The sequence below is a fragment of the Salvelinus namaycush genome, chromosome 7 (genome assembly GCF_016432855.1).
Source record: "Salvelinus namaycush isolate Seneca chromosome 7, SaNama_1.0, whole genome shotgun sequence".
NCBI lineage: Eukaryota > Metazoa > Chordata > Actinopteri > Salmoniformes > Salmonidae > Salvelinus > Salvelinus namaycush.
Genome location: NC_052313.1, coordinates 49,247,912 through 49,272,147, shown reverse-complemented (window position 1 = coordinate 49,272,147; position 24,236 = coordinate 49,247,912). Strand labels below are relative to the sequence as shown.

Genomic DNA, 24,236 nt, shown 5'->3' with positions numbered 1-24,236 from the left:
CACCACTTGGCTTATCTGGGTGTGAGGTATAGAAATCACGTAAGAGGGAGGGGTTCAAAATGTGATGGCGGGGAAACCAGCAGTGCTCCTCAGACTTGTATCCTTCCCAGTCCACCAGGTACTGCCAGCCGCGACCCCAACGGCGCACATCCAGTAGCCACCGGACTGTTTAGGCAGGATGGTCATCTATGAGCCGAGGGGGTGGAAGAGACGCTGCAGGAGGAGACAGGGGACTGGAGCAGACAGGTTTAATCAGGGATAGGACATGGAAGGTAGGATGGATCCTGAGAGAGACTGGGAATTTCAGGGGCACAGCAGAGGGGTTAATGACACGGTCAAATTCAAAGGGACCAATGAATCAGGGGGAAAGTTTATTCGATGCCACCTTCAATGGCAGGTCCTTCGATGAGAGCTGTACCTTTTGACCTGGGGTGTAGACTGTAGCTGAGGCCCGGCGACGGTTGGCTTGGAACTGGGTCCTGTCGGAGGCACAAAGAAGGGCAGCCCGGGCCTTCCTCCAGGTACGATGACAACGGCGCAGATGGTCCTGGACAGAAGGAACCTCAACCTCTTGGGCGGGGAACAAGGGGGGTTGGTAACCCAGAGCACCCTCGAAGGGTGACATACCTGACGATGCATTGGAGAGGGTGTTGTGGGCATATTCAACCCAGGGTAGCTGAGTGCTCCAGGAGGAAGGGTTAGCAGAAGTCACGCAGTGTAGGGCAGTCTCCATCTCTTAGTTGGTCTGGCCGTTGGTCTGGGGGTGATATCTAAAAGAAAGACTGACATTGATACCAAGAGCTGAACAGAAGGATCTCCATACATGGGAGGTAAACTGGGGTCCTCTGTCGGAAACGATGTCAGTGGCAATGCCATGTAGACGAAACACATGGGATACTAGCAGGTCCGCAGTCTCCCTGGAGGACGGGAGCTTGGAGAGGGGAATGAAGTGAGCCATTTTGGAAAACCTGTCAATAATGGTGAGGATGACAGAGTTACCGTTAGATGGGGGAAGGCCAGTGATGAAGTCCAGAGCTATGTGTGACCAGGGGCAACTGGGTATGGGAAAAGGTCAAAGCAGACCGGAAGTAGGTTTAGTGGAGGTTTTGTTCCGGGCACAAACTGAACAGGCTGAGACAAACTCCCGGACATCTCTCTCCATGGTGGGCCACCAAAAGCGCTGACGTAGGAAGGCAAGGGTCTGGTTCATACCAGGGTGACAGGTGAGGTCGGTAGAATGGCCCCAATAAGAACATCAGAGCTAACACAATCTGGAACAAACAAAGCATTACTAGGACCGTTACCAGGGTTAGGCTGGTCCTGCTGGGCCTGGTGGATACGGGACTCGATCTCCCAGGTGACGGCGGCAACGATGCAGGTGGATGGCACAATGCCTTCTGGCTCGGTATCCGTGTTGTCGAGAGAGGGCATCAGGCTTGGTATTCTTTGAACCGGGGCGATAAGTGAGTGTGAAATTGAATCTACCGAAAAACAAGGCCCACCTGGCTTGCCGGGAGTTCAGACGTTTGGCGGTCTGCATGTAGGACAGGTTTTTATGGTCAGTCCACACGATGAAGGGGGTTACAGAGCCCTCTAGCCAGTGACGCCATTCCTCAAGAGCCAGCTTAACTGCCAGGAGTACCCAGTTTCTGATGACAAAATTCCTCTCCGCAGGTGAGAGCTTACAGGAAAATAATGCACATGGGTGGACCTTCTGATCAGAGGGGGAACGTTGAGACAGAACGGCACCTACCCCGGTGTCAGAGGCGTCCACCTCCACGATGAACTGGAGATCTGGGTCGGGCTGAGTAAGGACCGGAGCAGAGGTGAAGCGACACTTGAGTTCCAGGAATGCTGCCTCTGCCGCAGGAGTCCAGTGGAACGGAGTGGAGGTAAGAGTGGTGAGAGGTGCTTCCAGACGGTTGTAGTTGCAGATGAAACGTCTGTAAAAATATGCAAACCCCACGAAACGTTGTAGCTGCTTCAGATTGGAGGGCGCAGGCCACTCTGTGACTGCCATGACCTTGGCGGGGTCCATACGTAACTGTCCCTGTGCAATACTATAACCCAAGAAAGACACTGAGGCAGCATGGAACTCACATTTTTCAGCTTTAACAAAAAGCTTATTCTCCATCAGCCGTTGAAGAACTTGGCGAACATGTTGCTGGTGAGCCTCAGGGTCCTTGGAACTTGGCGAACGTGTTGCTGGTGAGCCTCAGGGTCCTTGGAACTTGGCGAACATGTTGCTGGTGAGCCTCAGGGTCCTTGAAACTTGGCGAACATGTTGCTGGTGAGCCTCAGGGTCCTTGGAACTTGGCGAACGTGTTGCTGGTGAGCCTCAGGGTCCTTGGAACTTGGCGAACGTGTTGCTGGTGAGCCTCAGGGTCCTTGGAACTTGGCGAACGTGTTGCTGGTGAGCCTCAGGGTCCTTGGAACTTGGCGAACGTGTTGCTGGTGAGCCTCAGGGTCCTTGGAACTTGGCGAACGTGTTGCTGGTGAGCCTCAGGGTCCTTGGAACTTGGCGAACGTGTTGCTGGTGAGCCTCAGGGTCCTTGGAACTTGGCGAACGTGTTGCTGGTGAGCCTCAGGGTCCTTGGAACTTGGCGAACGTGTTGCTGGTGAGCCTCAGGGTCCTTGGAACTTGGCGAACGTGTTGCTGGTGAGCCTCAGGGTCCTTGGAACTTGGCGAACGTGTTGCTGGTGAGCCTCAGGGTCCTTGGAACTTGGCGAACGTGTTGCTGGTGAGCCTCAGGGTCCTTGGAACTTGGCGAACATGTTGCTGGTGAGCCTCAGGGTCCTTGGAACTTGGCGAACATGTTGCTGGTGAGCCTCAGGGTCCTTGGAAAAAATCAGGATGTCATCTAAATAGACAAAAACGAAGCGTCCAATCACATCCCTCAGCACATCATTGACTAGGTTCTGGAAAACAGCAGGGGTGTTAGTAAGACCAAAAGGCATGACCAAATACTCAAAGTGACCAAGTGGTGTGTTGAACGCAGTCTCCCACTCATCCCCCTCTCTTATTCAAACAAGGTGGTAGGCATTCCGGAGGTCAAGTTTGGTAAACACTGTGGCACCATGGAGGAGGTCAAAAGCAGAGCTGATGAGTGGCAAGGGGTACTTGTTCTTTACTGTGGTATTATTCAGCCCACGGAAATCTATGCACGGCCTCAGTGACCCATCCTTCTTCATCACAAAGAAAAACCCAGCACCCACTGGGGAGGAAGATGGCTTGATAAGTCCTGCAGCCAGAGAATCCTGGATGTACCTCTCCATAGCCTCTTTCTCGGGGCAAGAGAGGTTAAACAACCGGTTACTGGGGAGAGAAGCTCCAGGCTGGAGGTCAATGGCGCAGTCGTACGGCCGATGAGGCGGCAGCGACAGCCTGTGGTGCTTGCTAAACACAGGAACTAGATTGTGATACTCTGGTGTGTGTGTAGATTGATGAGGAAAACAATTAATTTAATCAATTTTAGAATAAGGCTGTAATGTAACAAAATGTGGAAGAAGTCAAGGGGTCTGAATACTTCCGAATGCACTGTGTGTGTGTGTGTGTGTGTGTGTGTGTGGGGGGGTGATGTTTGCCAGGACAGGGAGCCAGGGAAGCGAGGTGGATCGTAGTGTGCCAGTGATGAGGTGTATGATGCCGTTTAGCTGTGTGTCGACTCTGTGTATGTGTGTGTGTGTGTGTGTGTGTGTGTGTGTGTGTGTGTGTGTGTGTGTGTGTGTGTGTGTGTGTGTGTGTGTGTGTGTGTGTGTGTGTGTGTGTGTGTGTGTGTGTGTGTGTGTGTGTGTGTGTGTGACGACCTTGACCTTACAGGTGCACCGTACTCCCCTTACGGAGAAACCACATGAATTTCCCAAAACACATTTTCATGTGCTCATGTGATAACATGTGACAACATGTAAAGCAACCTGTGATAACATGAAACTACACGTGAAAACATGTGATTTTCCACATGTGAAATCATGTGATTTTCTGTAAAGGTCTGCTGCTGAGAATGAGAGTGCAAGTTCTGGTGGTAGCAGTGCTCCCTGTAGAGCCAGCTAGTTTGGAGATGAGATTGTTCCTGGTTTTGGCCTTGGCTGGATAAACTTTCACAGCCAATGAAAGCCCTGTCTCCTGCAGAGTGTCAGTCAGTGTCTGTAGCCTTGGCGATTACTTTGTTGACATGGGTGAAATACATATTTGATCTGTACTGTATTTAGTTTAGCAGGCTGCTACAATGGGAGATTGGAATGGAATAGGCCTACCAAAAAAGTGCAAACTCTAATTAACAAAAATTCAAGTACAAAATCAACAACAAATGTCACCATGTCATAGGATTTAGTTTAAAAGTTGGGTGAAAATAATATGAAATGCCTTTACGTTGATGACTATTTGATATTTGGGGTTGAAATGACGTGAAAACAAGGTTGATTCAACCAGTTTTTGCCAAGTGAGATTGTAGGATAAGCAAGCTAGAACCATAGATGAAAGGGAGTAAATTAAAAGTATATTTTCTTCTTTGCTACCACTGTTGCAACCTGGTCTCAGGGCAATTTGTAGGATTTGGTACATAAATCTGTTCCCTCCATTTAGTATGATATATTAGTTTTGTTAGGTTATATTATGAATGAAAAAGCAGCAATATCATATAAATTAGAGGGTGTATAGTATCATACATCTTACCCTGTCGTATAATAGAATACGAATTGGATAAAGTAACCTGCAGGTAGCTAGTGCATGCAGGATGAGTGGCAGTTTCTGAGAAATTATGTATTTTGAAGGACAATTAGTTGCATTTAAATTACAAGAGAGAAAAGAGAACAACAATTATATACAAAATAATTAGTAAAAAAAACCTGCTACCAATCAAAAGGGCACTTTTTTCATAGGAGGGCAAAAGGGCAGGTGCCACAGCAACTCTATGGCTCTATCTGTACTCGTGCGTGTGTGTAGTAAGCACAGAGACGGAAGAGGATGAGAGACATCCCACTCCCTCATTTTTTACTGGTTCATATACAGTCAACTAAGCAGACCTGACCTAGCTGCTAATGCATTGGTGCCTTTGCAAGAGCCACCCCATTAATTAAGCAGACCTGAATTGACAATTTGTTTTATATGGTAAACAGCCTAAGTGGGACATCTTCATTTATCGACCATCTTTGGCTAGAGTACCTGGTCATTGATCTTGTCAGGTATCTTCCTGAGGATGTGTTTCAGAGCTTTGGATTTCTCATTTAGGTCCTGAAACTCCTGCTCTGGCCTGTCCAGTAAGAACTCTATACACACACACACACACACACACACACACACACACAACTACAATCAACCACGGCACACACCTGTCACTTCCCCTCAAGGCAGTGGTTTATTTATTTTATTTGACAGTTTAACAAATACATACACACAGTACAAATCTAGACAGAGATAATACAACTAAGTCAATTACTTATTTCAGTTGTGTCCCTTTCAGTTGTGTTTCCATTCTGGTCCATGTGGATTTGATATGTTTTTCATGTCATACGTGCTCCCCTGCTGCAAAGCCTCTATTGCCCTCTCTACGACAAATAATGCTGAAAGTTGAACTTGAGGCCTATTTGAGTGTCATTAGATACAATATTTTGCATGTCATGCATGTCTTCATCTCACTCTAAGGATCAGAGGCTGCGTTTAAACAGGCAGCCCAATTCTGATATTTTGCCCAATTATGTGCAAAAGAGCTGATCTGACTGGTCAAAAGACCAATTTGTGAGAAAGAATTATCAGAATTGGGCTGCCTGTGTAAACGCAGCCAGGGAACAAGTGCGACTACATTATTAACTTTCACTTCTCTTCAAAGGTCACCTCAATCTTCAATCGTCACCTCAATCTTCACCTTCTATAAACTACCTTCCTAGATCTAAAATGCAAATTAATTACTTAAAAATCATACAATGTGATTTTCTGGATTTTTGTTTTAGATTCCGTCTCTCACAGTTGAAGTGTACCTATGATAAAAAATTACAGACCTCTACATGCTTTGTAAGTAGGAAAACCTGCAAAATCGGCAGTGTATCAAATACTTGTTCTTCCCACTGTATGTGACTGTTCTATATTGGGATAAAGGTTTCCACTTCATGACGACCTACGTCCTTTGTCCGAATCTTCCCGACTGCAACCCGTCACACGTGACCCTCGCCACACAAGCTGACGCCAAGCTCGCTCAGAACCAAACCTTCCTCTGCATCCAGAACCTTGTGAAAAGGGAGGAAGAGGAGTTTCAGTTCAACTTCACTGTCTGTTGGTCCAATTTATTTGGCGATTATAACAACGTGCTTCAGGTCACCCAGACTCTGGAGATGTACAAGTGGGTATTGATTGATCGGCAGGTAGCCTAGTTGTTAGAGCGTTGGGTCACAAACCGAAAGGTTGCTAGATCAAATCCCCAAGTTGCCAAGGAAAACTGCCTTGTTCTGCCCCTGAACAAGGCAGTTAACCCACTGTTCCCCTGAACAAGGCAGTTAACCCACTGTTCCCCTGAACAAGGCAGTTAACCCACTGTTCCGTCACTCTAAATAAGAATTTGTTCTTAACTTAATTGCATTTATTTATTTCACCTTTATTTAGCCAGGTAGGCTAGTTGAGAACAAGTCCTCATTTACAACTGCAACCTGGCCACGATAAAGCAAAGCAGTTCGACACATACAACATCACAGAGTTACACATGGAATAAACAAACATACAGTCAATAATACAGTAGAAAGATTCTATATACAGTGTGTGCAAATGAGATAGGATAAGGGAGGTAAGGCAAAAAATAGGCCATGGTGGCGAGGTAATTACAATATAGCAATTAAACACTGGAATGGTAGATGTGCAGAAGAAGAATGTGCAAGTAGAGATAATGGGGTGCAAAGGAGCAAGATAAATAAATAAATACAGTATGGGGATGAGGTAGTTGGTTGGGCTATTTACAGATGGGCTATGTACAGGTGCAGTAATCTGTGAGCTGCTCTGACAGCTGGTGCTTAAAGCTTGTGAGGGAGATATGAGTCTCCAGCTTCAGGGATTTTTGCAGTTCGTTACAGTTATTGGCAGCAGAGAACTGGAAGGAAAGGCAGCCAAAGGAAGAACTGGCTTTGGGGGTGACAAGTGAGATATACCTGCTGGAGCGCGTGCTACGGGTGGGTGCTGCTATGGTGACCAGTGAGCTGAGATGAGGCGGGGCTTTATCTAGCAGAGACTTGTAGATGACCTGGAACCAGTGGGTTTGGCGACGAGTATTGGAGTAGTGTTGGAGGCTATTTTGTAAATGACATCGCCGAAGTCGAGGATCAGTAGGATGGTCAGTTTTATGAGGGTATGTTTGGCAGCATGAGTGAAGGATGCTTTGTTGCGAAATACGAAGCCGATTCTAGATGTAATTTTGGATTGGAGATGCTTAATGTGAGTCTGGAAGGAGAGTTTACAGTCTAACCAGACAGCTAGGTATTTGTAGTGGTCCACATATTCTAAGTCAGAACCGTCCAGAGTAGTGATGCTGGTGCGGGCAGCAATCGGTTGAAGAGCATGCATTTAGTTTTACTTGCATTTAAGAGCAGTTGGAGGCCACGGAAGGAGTGTTGTATGGCATTGAAGCTCGTCTGGAGGTTAGTTAAGTACACGTCCCGGTAATCCGTCTGGCCCAGCGGCTTTGTGAATGTTGACCTGTTTAAAGGTTTTGTTCACATCGGCTACCAAGAGCGTTATCACACATTTGTAACTAGCCTCTTAATACTTGCATAAAGGTGCAAGATAGACATGATCATTATAGTCATACTGAGATGTGATGCGAGGGTCGCTGCCTTGACTAAGATTCTCCAGAGAAGTACAGGGCCTGTTGCATTTATTCACATAATGACATCAGATTGATGAATGTACTTTATTATAAATAACAATTTTCATTCAATTACAGTATATCCAAAGTGTACTCTATTTTCATGTGGTGAAAAGTGTACTGCAGTATACTTCATGAGCATACACTCGATTTTCATATCTCAATAAGTGTACTTCAGTATACTTACAAAAAGTATACTTTTCATGTCCTCAAAAATGTCTTTAGTATACTTACAATAAATATACTAGAATATCATGTACTTCAAAGTACTAGATTTTCATGTAATGAATGTCTTTGCTAAAAGCAAGATCACCCTAGAAATCTGACATACTTATTATTATTCTCAATAAGGAAGTAGTTACCTTATATTTCCTGTAAGTTCTACCGGTCTACCTGTTACCAGAAAAGAATGAGGGACAGGAGCAGAATGGCTTTTGTTGGCTCTTCAATGAGGAAATACTTTCCAATATTCAACTACTTGCCTTTTCAAATAAAAGTATATCTGAATACTTACTTTGAAAGTAATTGCGATATTTTAAATTTAACCTAAGTCTGGTTCCCCCAATACAATCCTTGCAGATATACACAAGTGATTACGGGAGAGGGGTTAGGGGCTAAGTACAAGTTGAGTTTTTATGATGAGGCAAATGTCTGTGTAAACAGACAAAATGCCATTTTATCTGAAGTGCTCTATTCATGGAAAATCCCATGGGGTAAATCCCAGTAGTTTTAAAACAAATCTCTACTTTTCTTCCAATCAGGAATTTTTTGAATATAGTGGAAGGGCTGCACCACACTGCCATCAAGTGGCTAAAGCCTGTGTGTCTGCCCATCATTGTTTGCCCACATCACCCATCTCACCACTCTCCCTCAAGTTCTCCTTTTTATGCATTCTATCCAACCCTCACAAATTCCATCCCCACGTGCCCACTCACCCCCCCTTAAACACTACTGAATTCCAAAAACAAACTGCATCATTAGGAAACAATTTATTGAACATTTGCCACCAGACATACAGTATCACTTAAATACAGAGACAGCTTCAACCTGGAGCCATTTCTATCCCTTCATCTTTAAACATCAGGGACAGACTCCTTTTACAAACCCTCCTCTCTCCTCAGTCATGCTCTCTGTAGCTACACACACAGACAGTGTGAGAATGTTACTTTATGAATCCCAAATCGATCCCTCCCTAGTCCGTCCCTCCCCCCTCGTCCAGGAGTCTATTTGGGATTCAGCAACTCTATGCTTGAATTCTTTTGGTTTTCTGTCTTCTAATAGAGAGTAGAATAGGGGTGCATCTCAATCTAACAAGATTTACTCTCCTCACACCGCTCCCTTCCTCTGCACTCATCTGTAAAGACTGGACAGGTGAAAGGTCATACCCAGTAGGGTTAGAACATCATATTGCTTTCTCTTAAGAGAGGGAGACACTTGAGATGCACAGTAGGTAGTGAAAGCAGTTTCCGTTCTGAAAGCATGATTAAGAAGCTATAGCAGATGTAGGAGGAAGTTGCCCCTAAACGCTGACACAGGGTCAGATACAGTGAGCTCCAAAAGTATTGGAACAGTGAGTTTTTGCTGTTGTTATTTTGGCTCTGTACTTCAGCACTTTGGATTTGAAATTATACAATGACAATGAGGTTACAGTGCAGACTGTCATAGAATACACTTCTACACTGATGTGGATGCTACCATGATTACGGATAATCCTGAATGCATCGTGAATAATGATGAGTGAGAAAGTTACAGATGGACAAATATCATACCCCTAAAACATGCTAACCTCACCATTACAATAACAGGGGAGGTTAGCATTTTGGGGGGTATGATATCTGTGCGTCTAACATCATTATTCACAATTTATTCAGGATTATCCATAATCATGATAACTTCCACATTAATGTAGAAGAGTTTAGAAACATTCTATTCTTATTTACAATAAAACTCACAACACAATACTTACCATTCATTTCTATTGGGCACAAAATAATCTAAAACACAACCAAAACAAACCACAAATGCATCCAACAAATGTGTAGTCATTGTGTGCTATGAATATGGGACCAAATACTTTTTACTACTTTAATACACATAAGTGAATTTGTATCAAATACTTTTGGTCCCCTAAAATGGGGGGACTATGTACAAAAAGTGCTGTAATTTCTAAACAATTCACCCGACATGGATGAAAATACCCTCAAACAAAAGCTGACAGTCTGCACTTTAACCTCAGTCATTATATCATTTCAAATCCAAAGTGCTAGAGTACACAGCCAAAACAACAAAAAATGAAATACTTTTGGAGCTAACTGTATTCTCCATCCCAGTAACAGGTAAAGTTAGGATTGGGGGAAGGTCATCTGATCCTAGATATGTGGTTAGGGGCAACTTCTACCTTGAGCCTAATGTAAAGTAATCACATGAATATATATTATCAAAAATGGCAATTAGTCTGATAAACGCCTCCTCTACTTCTAACAAGACCATGTGTGGGTTCAACAAGTAGGGCCAGGAAGATACCAGTATCACAATACTCATTAATACCGTGGCAAGAAACAAAACACAAAGCGGATTTAACATCTTTAGGAAAACAGCCCTAATGTTGGAAACAAATATCATTATGTTGTCACATTTATTTATTTTCTAAGATATAGCACAGAATATTTTACATACAGCAAGTATTCATAGGACCAAAGAGTTGAGCCTGCCTCATGTTTTCATTTTTGCCATGGAAAAAATATTGTCGTACTGGTATCGTCACAGCCCGATCAACAAGACTGTCCCTAAACGTTAAATGCTGATTCAAACAATTAAACAGTAGCTAGGGATAACTAAAAAAGCTATCACATATGCTGAAGTTCTTCAGCTAGATTTTGGCCATTAAACATTCACTCACGTTAGCTAACAGTTCAAAAGCTGACGTATTTCACTGCTAACATCAGCCTTGTTGAACGCACTTCAAGGGTATAAATTAAAACTGTCCGATTAAAATCAAGCCACAGATAAATACATTTTACATTTAAATCTGGTAAAAGGTGCTCTCCGATCGTATGCCATTTTTAATGTTGCTTCGTTGGAAGACTGGATGGCCTCTCCAAGGCAACCCTACACACACGTTCAGACAAAGACACACAAACACAGGAGACATAGATTAGGAATTACTGGCCACTTCAAGGAAATGAAACACGAGCCACTTTAATAAGGTCTCTGTATCTTGCATTACTCATCTCATATGTATAAACTGTACTCTATACTATTCTACGGTATCTTAGTCACTTTAATTGTTTGTAAATATTGCATCACCCATCTCATATGTATATACTGTACTCTATACTATGGACTAAGATACAGTGGCAATGCCGCTCTGACATATAAACTCAGCAAAAAAAGAAACATCCCTTTTTCAGGACCCTGTCTTTCAAAGATAATTGTAAAAATCCAAATAACCACAGATCGTCATTGTAAAGGGTTTAAACACTGTTTGCCATGCTTGTTCAATGAACCATAAACAATTAATGAACATGGAACGGTCGTTAAAACACTAACAGCTTACAGACGGTAGGCAATTAAGGTCTCAGTTATGAAAACTTAGGACACTAAAGAGGCCTTTCTACTGACACCAAAAGAAAGATGCCCATGGTCCCTGCTCATCTGCGTGAACGTGCCTTAGGCATGCTGCAAGGAGGCATGAGGACTGCAGATGTGGCCAGGGCAATAAATTGCAATATCCGTACTGTGAGACGCCTAAGAGAGCGCTACAGGGAGACAGGACGGACAGCTGATCGTCCTCGCAGTGGCAGACCACGTGTAACAACACCTGCACAGGATCGGTACTTCCAAACATCACACCTGCAGGACAGGTACAGGATGGCTACAACAACTGCCCGAGTTACACCAGGAACGCACAATCCCTCACTCAATGCTCAGACTGTCTGCAATAGGCTGAGAGAGGCTGGACTGAGGGCTTGTAGGCCTGTTGTAAGGCAGGTCCTCACCAGACATCACCGGCAACAACGTCGCCTATGGGCACAAACCCACCGTCGCTGGACCAGACAGGACTGGCAAAAAGTGCTCTTCACTGATGAGTCACGGTTTTGTCTCACCAGGGGTGATGGTCGGATTCGCGTTTATCGTCGAAGGAATGAGCGTTACAGAGGCCTGTACTCTGGAGCGGGATCGATTTGGAGGTGGAGGGTCCGTCACGGTCTAGGGCGGTGTGTCACAGCATCATCGGACTGAGCTTGTTGTCATTGCAGGAAAAAACTCAACGCTGTGCGTTACAGGGAAGACATCCTCCTCCCTCATGTGGTACCCTTCCTGCAGACTCATCCTGACATGACCCTCCAGCATGACAATGCCACCAGTCATACTGGTCGTTCTGTGCATGATTTCCTGCAAGAATGTCAGTGTTCTGCCATGGCCAGCGAAGAGCCCGGATCTCAATCCCATTAAGCACGTCTGGGACCTGTTGGATTGGAGGGTGAGGGCTAGGGCCATTCCCCCCAGAAATGTCTGGGAACTTGCAGGTGCCTTGGTGGAAGAGTGGGGTAACATCTCACAGCAAGAACTGGCAAATCTGGTGCAGTCCATGAGGAGGAGATGCACTGCAGTACTTAATGCAGCGATTGGCCACACCAGATACTGACTGTTACTTTTGATTTTGACCCCCCCTTTGTTCAGGGACACATTATTCCATTTCTGTTAGTCACATGATTGTGGAACTTGTTCAGTTTATGTCTCAATTGTTGAATCCTGTTATGTTCATACATATTTTTACACATTTTAAGTTTGCTGAAAATAAACACAGTTGACAGAGGACGTTTCTTTTTTTGCTACGTTTATGTATATACCAGCTGCTTAATGCAGCTACTTTAAAACGATGGAAGCCCTCAATGGCAATGTTCATGCAACAACAGGTTATATCCAACTAGAACTCTCTAACTATCGCTATGTCTCACACACACACACACACACCCCCCCCCCTACTGTACCTATATGACGGTCTTGAAGGTCTGCAGAATGAGGTTGGTTTGGTGGATCAGTCTGTTCGCACTGATGAACACGTTGATCGCCCTGGAAACAAGGATGGTTCAGTTATGTTGTTATTTAACGACTGCAAATAAAACGAAAACACAATGTCAGCAAAACAGTTGTTTCAAAATAGCTCTGACATTTCAAACCTGCTTAAATAATTGGTTTCTCATGGTCATCATAAAATAAACAGTTAGTAAGAACATTCCCACTACTAATATTGTTAGAATTAATGTACACTGAACAAAATATAAAACGGCAACATGCAACAATTTCAAAGATTTTACTGAGTTCCCATTCATATAAGGCAGTGGTCACCAACCGGTCGGTGGCGCAATTGGCGGTGCACTTGATTCAGAAGCCCTGCGCACCGGCAGATCTGTGGCTAAATCGAGTGTGCCTACTGTGCCTACAGCTTCCAGCAAAGTTTGATACTAGCTACATGAGATTTCATAACTTTTAAAACCATGAGCAGAGAGAGACTGTCAAAGAATACAGCAAAGAGCTGCTGTTGTTTTTATGAGTGAGTTCATGTTAAAGTTTTTATTCAGCACTGTTTTTATTCAACAAAACATAAAACGTACTCTGTACTACCACTCGCGCTGCAGCTGCAACGAATTAGTAGCCAAGTGTATCGATAGCACTGCGTTTTTATTGTTATTAGCAGCTTGTCGTGTCTATTTTAATATATTTTAATATATCGAGATATATTTCACTTTCTCCGGTCATAGGAACAACATGAATTTGTGCATGAGGCAGATGAGCTCCGACTCATTTTGCCATCAGGTGGAAGACGGTGTCCCCTACCTCAGTCTCACCTGAGGCAAGGAAGGAGAGATCAGGGACCGTGAGAGGAGGACCCCCTGCTGCTCTCTCCCTCTCTCCGCTGAGACTAATGCCGTGTTCAAAACAACTGGAAACTCGGAAATCTCAGACTTCCGACTTCAGTGCGTTCAAGACAACAGGGAACTCTAAAAAAAACTAGATGCAGTTTTGAACTGGGGATTGAGTTGATCAGGCTGTTGATTGCGGCCTGTGGAATGTTGTCCAACTCCTCTTTAATGGCTGTGGAAAGTTGCTGGATATTGAAGAGAACTGGAATATGATGTCGTACAAGTCGTTCCTGAGCATCCCAAACAGGCTCAATGGGTGACATGTCTCGTGAGTATGCAGGCCACAGAAGAACTGGGACATTTTGTGTACAGATCCTTGTGACATGGGGCCGTGCATTATCATGCTGAAACATGGTGTGATGGTGATGGATGAATGGCAAGACAATGGGCCAGGATCTCGCCACGGTATCTCTGTGCATTCAAATTGCCATCGATAAAATGCAATTGTGTTCATTGTCCATAGCTAATGCCTGCCCATATCATAACCCCACCGCCACCATGGGGCACTCTGTTCACAACGTTGACGTCAGTAAATCGCTCGCCCCCACAATGCCATACACGCTCTCTGCCATCTGCCCGGTACAGTTGAAACCGGGATTAATCCGTGAAGAGCACACTTCTCCAGCGTGCCAGTAGCCATCGAAGGTGAGCATTTGCCCACTGAAGTCTGTTACGATGCCAAACTGCAGTCAGATCAAGGCCCTGGTGGAGGACGGCGAGCATGCAGATGAGCTTCCCCGAGACGGTTTCAGTTTGTGCAGAAATTCTTTGGTTTTGCAAACCCACTGTTTCACTAGCTGTCCAGGTGGCTGGTCTCAGACATACCCTCAGGTGAAGAAGCTGGATGTGGAGGTCCTGGGCTGGCGTGGTTTCATGTAGTCTGCGGTTGGACGCACTGCCAAATCCCCTGGCAAGAGCTCTGGGGGGAATTTCTGCAGTTAGCATGCCAATTGCACGCTCCCTCAAAACATGACATTTTTGGCATTGTGTTGTGTGACAAAACTACACATTTTAGAGTGGCCTTTTATTGTCCCCAGCACAAGGTGCACCTGTGTAACAACCATGGCGTTTCATCAGCTTCTTGATATGCCATACCTGTCAGGTGGATGGATTATCTTGGCAAAGAATAAATGCTCACTAACAGAGATGTAAACACATTTGTGCACAACATTTGAAAGAAATAAGCTTTATGTGCCTATGGAACATTTCTGGGATCTTTTATTTTAGCTCATGAAACATGAACATGAGCACAGTTTACATGTTACATTTTTATTTTTGTTCAGTGTATTTTTGCTGTGGGTTTAGTATGTGCTATTTTGTGAAGGGGAAAAAATACCCCAATCACAATTCACTACTTTCGATGAGCATATATCTATCTATTCAGCTTCCTTATGAATCTACTCTACACAACTCACTTTCCATCTTTGAAGTATGTTTTGAGAGTGTCGCTGAAGCTTTTGGAATATTTGACAAACTCCTTCTTCTGGTGCTCAAGAGCCTGGACACACAGAGAAGAGACAGACAGATGTGAACATAGCCTTCACAATGATATCAGCTCTCCTTGCAGCCATTGATCACATTAAAGATAAGGAAGAAACACACGGATTGTACAAAACATTAGGAACACCTTCCTACTCTTGAGTTGCACCTTCCTAATCTTGAGTTGCAACCTCTTTTGCCCTCAGAACAGCCTCAATTCATCGTGGCAGGGACTCTACAAAGATGTCAAAAGCGTTCCACAGGGATGATGGCCCATGTTGACTCCAATGCTTCCCACAGTTGTGTCAAGTTGACTGGATGTCCTTTGGGCGGTGGACCATTCTTGATACACACAGGAAACTATTGAGCGTGAAAAACACAGTAGCGTTGCAGTTCTTGACACCCTCAAACCTGTGCGCCTGGCACCTACTACCATACCCTGGTTAAAGGCACTAACAACATTCTTTCTTACCCATTCACCCTCTGAATGGCGCACATACACAATCCATGTCCTTCTTTAACCTGTCTCCCTCCCAATCTACACTGATTGAAGTCCATTTAACAAGTGACATCAATAAGGGATCATAGCTTCTGTGACATAGACTGACCAGGTGATATACAGTATGTCATGGAAAGAGCTGTTTTGTCCACTCAGTGTATATTCCACATCTGTGTCTTACCCTGCGGTTCTGGTAGTGGTATTTCTTAAAGACGTTATTGACTGTATCCAGGAGCTCCTTTATAGCACTGGCGATGTCTCTATGGAAAACAACAACCAACACCAATCAAGAAGAAGGATGTCAAGGACATGCTAATGAAGGTGTGTGTGTTAGTGTATACTAGGGATGCAATGGTACACAGTATGTTGTCGAACCGTTCGGTAAGCCCCCTACGGTTCAATATGCATACGTGAACCGCGGAATTATGATATGCCTGTCATTTTCCCAAAACGTGCTTATTGCGCTGCAGACTACACGCATGTTGTACATTCAGATACACAGAATTAGACCCGCAGCTTGTGAACAGGCAAGGCAGACAACTGCTTGGGGCTCCAGGCCGTTAGGGGGCTCCTGAGGGCTGGCAAACTTTGCTCCACAGCAATGTCTCAAAATGTGGCAACCGCAGCGACCGCAAACCCTCCCCCTTAAACAACCAATGGACAATTTGCAATGACATCTCAGTAGGAAACCTCCCTAAAGGGGCCCCATGAAGGGAGGGGAAACTAAAAAAACAAATATTCTCTCAGATCCATTGTAATCATGGTGAGTGCTAGAGACAGAGAGAAGCAAATTTGAAGAGGCACCGCCGTCTTTCAAATCCGCTGTGTGGGAACATTTTGGATTCAGCGTTCAATACGATGACGAGGGTAAGAAGACCGTAAACAAAGTAGAGCCTGGAAGCATTGTTTTGCCACTGTCGGCTACTCGAGTAGAAACACTTCTAACATGATGTGTCATTTACTCATTTACTTCTAACATGATGTGTCATCACTCGGCCGTATCCCTTGCAGGTGGAGCTGGAGCAAGGAGAGTCCACTCGTTAGCGAAAAATACAATCTCTCGCTGCTGCCTTCCAACAACAATTTGCGACAAATTCAGAAAAACATAAAGAAATAACAAAAGCAGTGGGAGTATTCATAGCCAAAGATTTCATTGCCTATACAAGTATGTACCCTGTTTATTTCAAATAGAGAAGGCAAAGCACCTACAGCTTGTCGAAGCTAAGAAGCACTTTTAATTTGAATGTTTTTCTCCCCTTGATTTCAAGTAGAGACATAATCCAGGCCTAGTCAGACATGCTGCCATTTTTCTGAACAGAAAGTTTTATTTGTCTATAGGCAAAATAAAGAGTTCATTGTTTAAAAGGGTGATGTGTTTGTATTTTTTTCTGGAAAAATAAAGATACCGAAACCGTACCGTTACCCACAAAGCGTGATACATACCGAACCGTGGGCCCACTGTACCGTTGCATCCCTAGTGTATACTGCGTGCGTGTACTCACTTAATTGTCTGTAGGAAGCGTACCCTGTCGTTGATCTCGTCAGGTATCTTACTGAGGATGTGTTTCAGAGCTCTGGATTTCTCATTTAGGTCCTGGAACTCCTGCTCTGGCCTGTCCAGTAAGAACTCTATACACACACACACACACACACACACACACACACACACACACACACACACACACACACACACACACACACACACACACACACACACACACACACACACACACACACACACACACACACACACACGAGTATATTTTAATAAACAACTACAAACACACTGAAGCCCTTGTAAGCAGATGCTGGTACTTTTCTACACACACACCTTCCACGTCATCTGCAGCCATGCGCAGCAGAGACTCTGTGTAGTTTATCTGAACATTTTTCTTCTCCAGAATTTTCATTATGATGTCCTGAGTTAGGCCTGGGTTCTCCCTCTCCGCCTAGCAACACAAACACACGCACACACAATTACATCTGCTGATTATTCAAGCTGCCCATCCTTGATTTAGACTACTGACATGCAACCAGAGCCCAAGGGTTACGTAAGGGCAAAGGTCATACGTTTATGAGGTAAGGGGTCCTGTGTTGGTGTGTCTTACCTTGATAAAGGCTGCTCTTAGAGTCTGGGCAGCTGACAAGTTGATCCTCTCCAGCTGCCAAACCAACACACACACACATTGTTAGGGGCTGACAAGAACACACACGCATCCAGGGTTTGACATACAGGGCTGCCTGCTGGTCCGGGGAGGTTTTGGAAGCCCTCCAGGCCAGTCAATCATCCACACCAGTGGCCCGCTTGGGTCAGTGAAAAAAATATTGTAATATTGTTATTTTCAATCAAGGCTATATAATTGATGAAAAAACAGGAATTCCTGAAGCTGCTAGTTCGTTATGTAGATTATTTATCTCACACGGGCCACACACATAGCCTCGTTTGAGCGGAATCATCTGTCGGGCAGCAAGAGCGCGCAGCTCTCAACTGTCCTGATTCTTTTGGAAAAAGTTTTGTCTGTTGCAAAACATTTTGCAACAGACACCGTTTATTCCAAACGCTCTTCAATGTAAAAGCTGCTGGGTTCTTAAACGGAAGTTGTACCATAGTCCCATGTACCAACACCACAGCCGCTTCCAAGCTCAAGACCCTGGGACTAAACACCTGCCTCTGCAATTGGATCCTGGAATTCCTGAAGGGCCATCCCCAAATGGTAGCAACAACACATCCAGCACGCTGATCATTAACACGGGGGTCCCTCACCTGTACTCCCTGTTCACCCACGACTAAGTGGCCGTGCATGACTCCAACACCATTAGGCACCTGACCTACACAGGGTGGTGAGTACGGCCCAGTACATCACTGGGGCCAAGCTTCCTGCCATCCAGGACCTCTATACCAGGCGGTGTCAGAGGAAGGCCCTAAAAATTGTCAAAGACTCCAGCCACCCCAGTCATAGACTGTTCTCTCTGCTACCGCATGGCAAGCAGTAGCGGAGTACCCCCAAGCCATAAGACTCCTGAACATATAATGTTTATAATCTATGCATGGTCACATTAACTCTACCTACATGTACATATTACCTCAATTACCTCGACTAACCGGTGCCCCCGCACATTGACTCTCTACCGGTACCCCCTGTATATAGCCTTGCTTGTTATTTTACTGCTGCTGTTTAATTATTTGTTACTTTATTTTCTATTTTTCACAACACTTATTTTTTGTTATTTTTTTGAAACTTCTTAAAGTATTTTTGGTTAGTAAGCATGTTCACTTGTATTCGGCGCACGTGACAAATAAAATATTATTTTGATTTGACAATGATTCTCTACCCTATACTTGCTTGTTTTGTCACAAACTGAAATTAGGCGAACTATTTGAATTTTAGCAACCAGGAAATGGAGGAGCGATTTCTGCATAGTGCATCTTTAACTCTGCATTGTTGGAAAAGAAAGAACCTGGAAGTAAGAATTTCACTTTTAGTCAGTGGTGTAAAGTACTTAAGTAAAAACACTTTAAAGTACTACTTAAGTAGTTTTTTTGGGTATCTGTACTTTACTATTTACATTTTTGACAACTTTTACTTCAATACATTCCTAAAGAAAATTATGTACATTTAACTCCTTACATTTTCCCTGACACCCAAAAGTACTCGTTACATTTTGATAGAAAAATGGTCCAATTCATCCACTTATCAAGAACACATCCCTACTGCCTCTGATCTGGCGGACTCACTAAACACAAATGCTTCATTTGTAAATGAATTAAATTAAAATAAAGTCTTGGAGTGTGCCTCTGGCTATCCGTAAATCAAAAAAAGACAAGTAAACGTGCCGTCTGGTTTGCATAATAAGGAATTTGAAAATATTTATACTTTTACTTTTGATACATAAGTATATTTTAGCAATTCTGTTTACTTTTAATACTTAAGTATATTTAAAACCAAATACTTTTAGACTTTAACTCAAGTAGTATTACGGGTGACTTACACTTGAGTCATTTTCTATTAAGGCATCTTTACTTTTACTGAAGTATGACATTTGAGTACTTTTTCCACCACTGCTTTTAGTCTACACCTGTTGTTATAAATTATAAATTCTTCCATGCTCTAAAGTGGAGTGAAGTCCACAGGGTTCCATATTTCAACTTCTTCCAGCCACTCGTTTTTTTACATTTTTATAAAGCGACACGACTGAACTACAACTTCTGTTTAAGAACTAAATGGAAATCAACAACATTTGGAGTAAACGGTTTCTGTTGTGAAACGTTTTCCGACTAGCACGTGAAAACGGCATAAGAATTGTTTTGGGGTCTTAGAACATCCCAATTTTTTGGGTTTTTCTAAGAAAAAGTGTGATATAGAGTGAAAACCTGAAAACACTATAGGAGAACTCGGAAACCCGGAAAAACAAAACCTGGAAAACGGAATTCAGTGTAAGATAAAACAGATTTTAAAGGGCCCTAGAACTGACTGTTCAAAATCACTAACAAGAATACCCTTTTTGAGTTTGAGCAAGTTTTATTTTTCATCTCAAAACAATCAATGTAAATATTATATTGTCAAGTTAAAATATTATTTGTGTATGGAGAGTAGTTTATAGGCTATACGCTAGCTTGCTCAGCTCGCAAATTAAAGATAAAATCCCCTGATATTTAAATGATGCACGCATCATCCACTATCCTTTAAGATCTTGGCCCTGGCCAGTATGTTTTTAATTTGGACCAATAGCTTTCAGTTCGCACTGGCCCGGTGTGCCACTGGAAAATGTACCTGAATCTATATTAGACAAAACACTCACACACATTACCTCATTAAAAACTGGGTACATGACAGCGTATAGCGTCATGGAGACCATGGAGTTTGTCTCGGTTTCAATCCTCATCTCTTCCATGGTCATCCTCCAAGGAGGTGCTGAGATAGGCAGCAACACACACTCACTTTTTCCTCTCTTTCACGCACTCACACACACACACACACACAGAAGTTCCAAGAGTCCCCAGAGTGACAAGAGCCTAGAGAGAGAGAGAGAGATTTGTGACCTGTTGCCACAAGGGCAACCATTGAAGAACAAACACAATTGTAAATACAACCCATATTTATGTTTATTTATTTTCCCTTTTGTACTTTAACTATTTGCACATAATTTTAACACTGTACATAGCTATAATATGACATTTGAAATGTCTCTATTCCTTTGAAACGTTTGAGTAATGTTTACTGTTCCTTTGATTGTTTATTTCACGTTTGCCAAAGCAAGTGAAATGGATGTAAACATGTAAACATAAGTTTCCCATGCCAATAAAGCCCTTTGAATTGAATTGAGAGAGCTTTGTCTATGTTGTCATGTAGACAGACCTAAGGCGTTATTAACTTCCTCTTCTACTGTGACATGATTAGCTACTGTACACAAGAACGTTACCATGTAAACATGTTCGGTTCCTAAGAAGCTAGCTAGCTAACTTAGCTGTCACACATGCTTGCTAAATTTAGTTACCAAAGTTTGCTAACTAAATAGCTAGCTAGTTGGCAGATTATGTCAATTTAGGCGGACCTTTAATTGTGAAAATCACCTAGCCATATAGCTAACGTTAACTAGCTAACGTTACATTACCTATCAGTATCATACCACTGTAGCTAACACGTCAGTGACGCTTGAGTAACTCGCAAATGTGTGGCCTATGCACTGTCATTCAGTAGAGATGCGTCTAACGGTTAAATGGTGGTTCTTAACTAACTACAGATAGTTACCTTTCTTTTCGCCGTTCTAATAGCCAGAATGTCTGGTTAGCTGCGCTGTTATCATCAACGTCTCCTTCAGCGACACAAAAAAAATACTTCCGGGTCACGGAATTTTGGAAATGCTCTAAATAAAAGTCCACCACATAATGGTAGAAAAGTGTCAATAACCTCAATTATTCACGATACATTAAACATAATTGTCTAAACATGAACAATGATTTACATTTGTTCATATTTAAGTGACATTTGCATTAAATGTTCCAAAGTCGAATAAATGCCAGCAATGAAAATCACTGTATATGAAATACACAATAGCTCTAGAGCAAAAACTATTCAAGGTGCCGCAGTAAAAGTATTGTAGGGAATACTCAGTGGGGTCTGTAGAATGTATAAATGGTGTCATTTCATGGGGCACTGAATTATACGGAGTATTGCTGGCCTTTTACTTTTATTTTGTGCTCCCGAGTGCCACAGCGGTCTAATGCACTGCATCTCAGTGCTAAAGGTATCACTACAGACACCCTGGTTCAAATCCAGGCTGTATCACAACTGGCTGTGATGGAGAGTCCCATAGGGCAGTGCACAATTGGGCCCAGCGTCGTCTAGGTTTGGCCGGTGTAGGCTGTCATTGAAAATAACAATTTGTTCTTAGCTGACTTGCCTAGTTAAATAAAGGTTACACACACCCATTTACTCCACCCATTCCACTGGCCACTTGTATGTGGATTACATATTGGCTTACAGAGCAAATAACTATTCTAGGTGCAGCAGTAAAAGTGTTGTAGGGAATGCTCAGTAGGATCTGTAGAATGTATATATGGTGCAATTTCATGGGCCATGGAATTATATGGAGTATTTTACCACTTTTACTGTGGTAAAATAGCTTAAAATGGGGTGCCTGGACACTATATAGCACAGTAGCACTATACAAATATAGCACAGTATGGGCAAAACGATCAATTGCATGTCAATAAAACCAGTGTCCAGTCTACTCACCACAGTCCTTAGAATACAAAACAGGTGAGTCTTTACAAAAAGCTAGTGCATAGAAAGTGTTACTGGACTTTTATGTGGTCAAACAACTTACAGGCAAAACGATTCATTATGCCGATGTAAAAGTGGGGTGGGGAGTACTCAGGAGGGTCTGTAGAATCTACACTATATATTAAAGTATGTGGAACTCCCTTCAAATTAGTGAATTCCACTCTTTCAGCCACACCCATTTCTAACAGGTGTATAAAATTGAGCACACAGCCATGCAATCTCCATAGACAAACATTGTCAGTAGAATGGCCTTACTGAAGAGCTCAGTGGCTTTCAATGTGATACCATCATAGGAAGCCAAGCGTCGGCTGGAGTGGTGTAAAGCTCGCCACCATTGGACTCTGGAACAGTGGAAATGCATTATCTGGAGTGATGAATCACGTTTCACCATCTGGCAGTCTGATGGACGAATCTGGGTTTGGTGGATGCCAGAAGAACGCGACCTGCCGAATGCATAGTACCAACTGTAATGTTTGGTGGAGGATGAATAATGGTCTAGGGCTGTTTTTTATGGTTTGGACTAGGCACTTTGATCCAGTGAAGGGAAATCTTAACACTACAGCATACAATGACATTCTAGACGATTCTGTGCTTCCAACTTTGTGGCAACAGTTTGAGGGAAGCCCTTTCCTGTTTCAACATGACAATACCACCGTGCACAAAGCGAGGTCCATACAGAAATGGTTTGTCGAGATCGGTGTGGAAAAACTTGACTGGCCTGCACAAAGCCCTGACTTCAACCCCATCGAACACCTTTGGGATGAATTAGAACGCTGACTGTGAGCCAGGCCTAATCGCCCAACATCAGTGCCCGACCTCACAAATGCTCTTGTGGCTGAATGGAAGCAAGTCCCCGCAGCAATGTTCCAACATCTAGTGGAAAGCCTTCCCAGAAGAGTGGAGGCTGTAATGGCAGCAAAGGGGGGACCAACTCCATATTAATTCCCATGATTTTGGAATGAGATGTTTGACCAGCAGGTGTCCACATGCTTTTGGTAATGTAGTGTATCTACTGTATGGTGTCATTTCATAGGGATCTGAATAATACGGAGTGTTGCTAGCCTTCTACTGTGGTCAAACTGCTTAGAATAGAACCACTGGACACTATATGGTATGAACAAACCAATCAGATCGCACAGCGTAAAGACTTGTGTCCAATGAGAGGCTGTAAGAGGCTGCTCAATGTGTGTGTGTGTGTGTGTGTGTGTGTGTGTGTGTGTGTGTGTGTGTGTGTGTGTGTGTGTGTGTGTGTGTGTGTGTGTGTGTGTGTTGGTGTTTGTTGCTTGGTTGCTCCTCTGTTGTTGCATGGGTATGTGTTTTAAATTATTGTAATTGAACTGTTCTGGAAGCCAGTCTGTTTCTGCTAATTTACTTTCTCTTTTCTCTCTCATCCAGTCCTCTTTGTCCTGGACAGAAGATACTATCTTTTTCCCAGCTGCTTTCTCTCCCTATGCTGAGCCACTTGAAAAAGACCATGGGCCATGGTTTCAATAGCCTACTCTGGTTGCATACTAATAAACGTTAGGCTATTTTTGTATTTTCTCCCAACTTTTGCCCTTTAACTAATGACCAACGGTTATATGTCGACTTTGACTACACTGTGCTATATTTCCTGTCTGCCCTCAGGCACAGATCTAGGATCAGATAACCTTATGTCTATCATTTTAATTACAGATGCAAAGGTCTACACCAGGGTTTTTTTTGG

At 43.5% G+C, this 24,236-nt stretch overlaps 1 protein-coding gene across 1 annotated transcript; it reads right to left on the bottom strand.

Annotated features, from left to right (window-relative positions):
• Positions 1-10,459: 10,459 nt before the first annotated feature.
• On the bottom strand, positions 10,460-21,577 carry LOC120051360 (programmed cell death protein 10-B-like). The gene is made up of 9 exons (XM_038998189.1): positions 21,497-21,577; positions 20,556-20,760; positions 17,855-17,908; positions 17,578-17,695; positions 17,249-17,375; positions 15,928-16,006; positions 15,184-15,266; positions 12,836-12,917; positions 10,460-10,949 (listed from the first exon to the last, which is right to left on the bottom strand). Exons 2-8 carry the CDS (start codon positions 20,643-20,645, stop codon positions 12,836-12,838), a joined length of 633 nt encoding a protein of 210 aa, XP_038854117.1. The 5' UTR covers positions 20,646-20,760; positions 21,497-21,577; the 3' UTR covers positions 10,460-10,949.
• Positions 21,578-24,236: the final 2,659 nt, after the last annotated feature.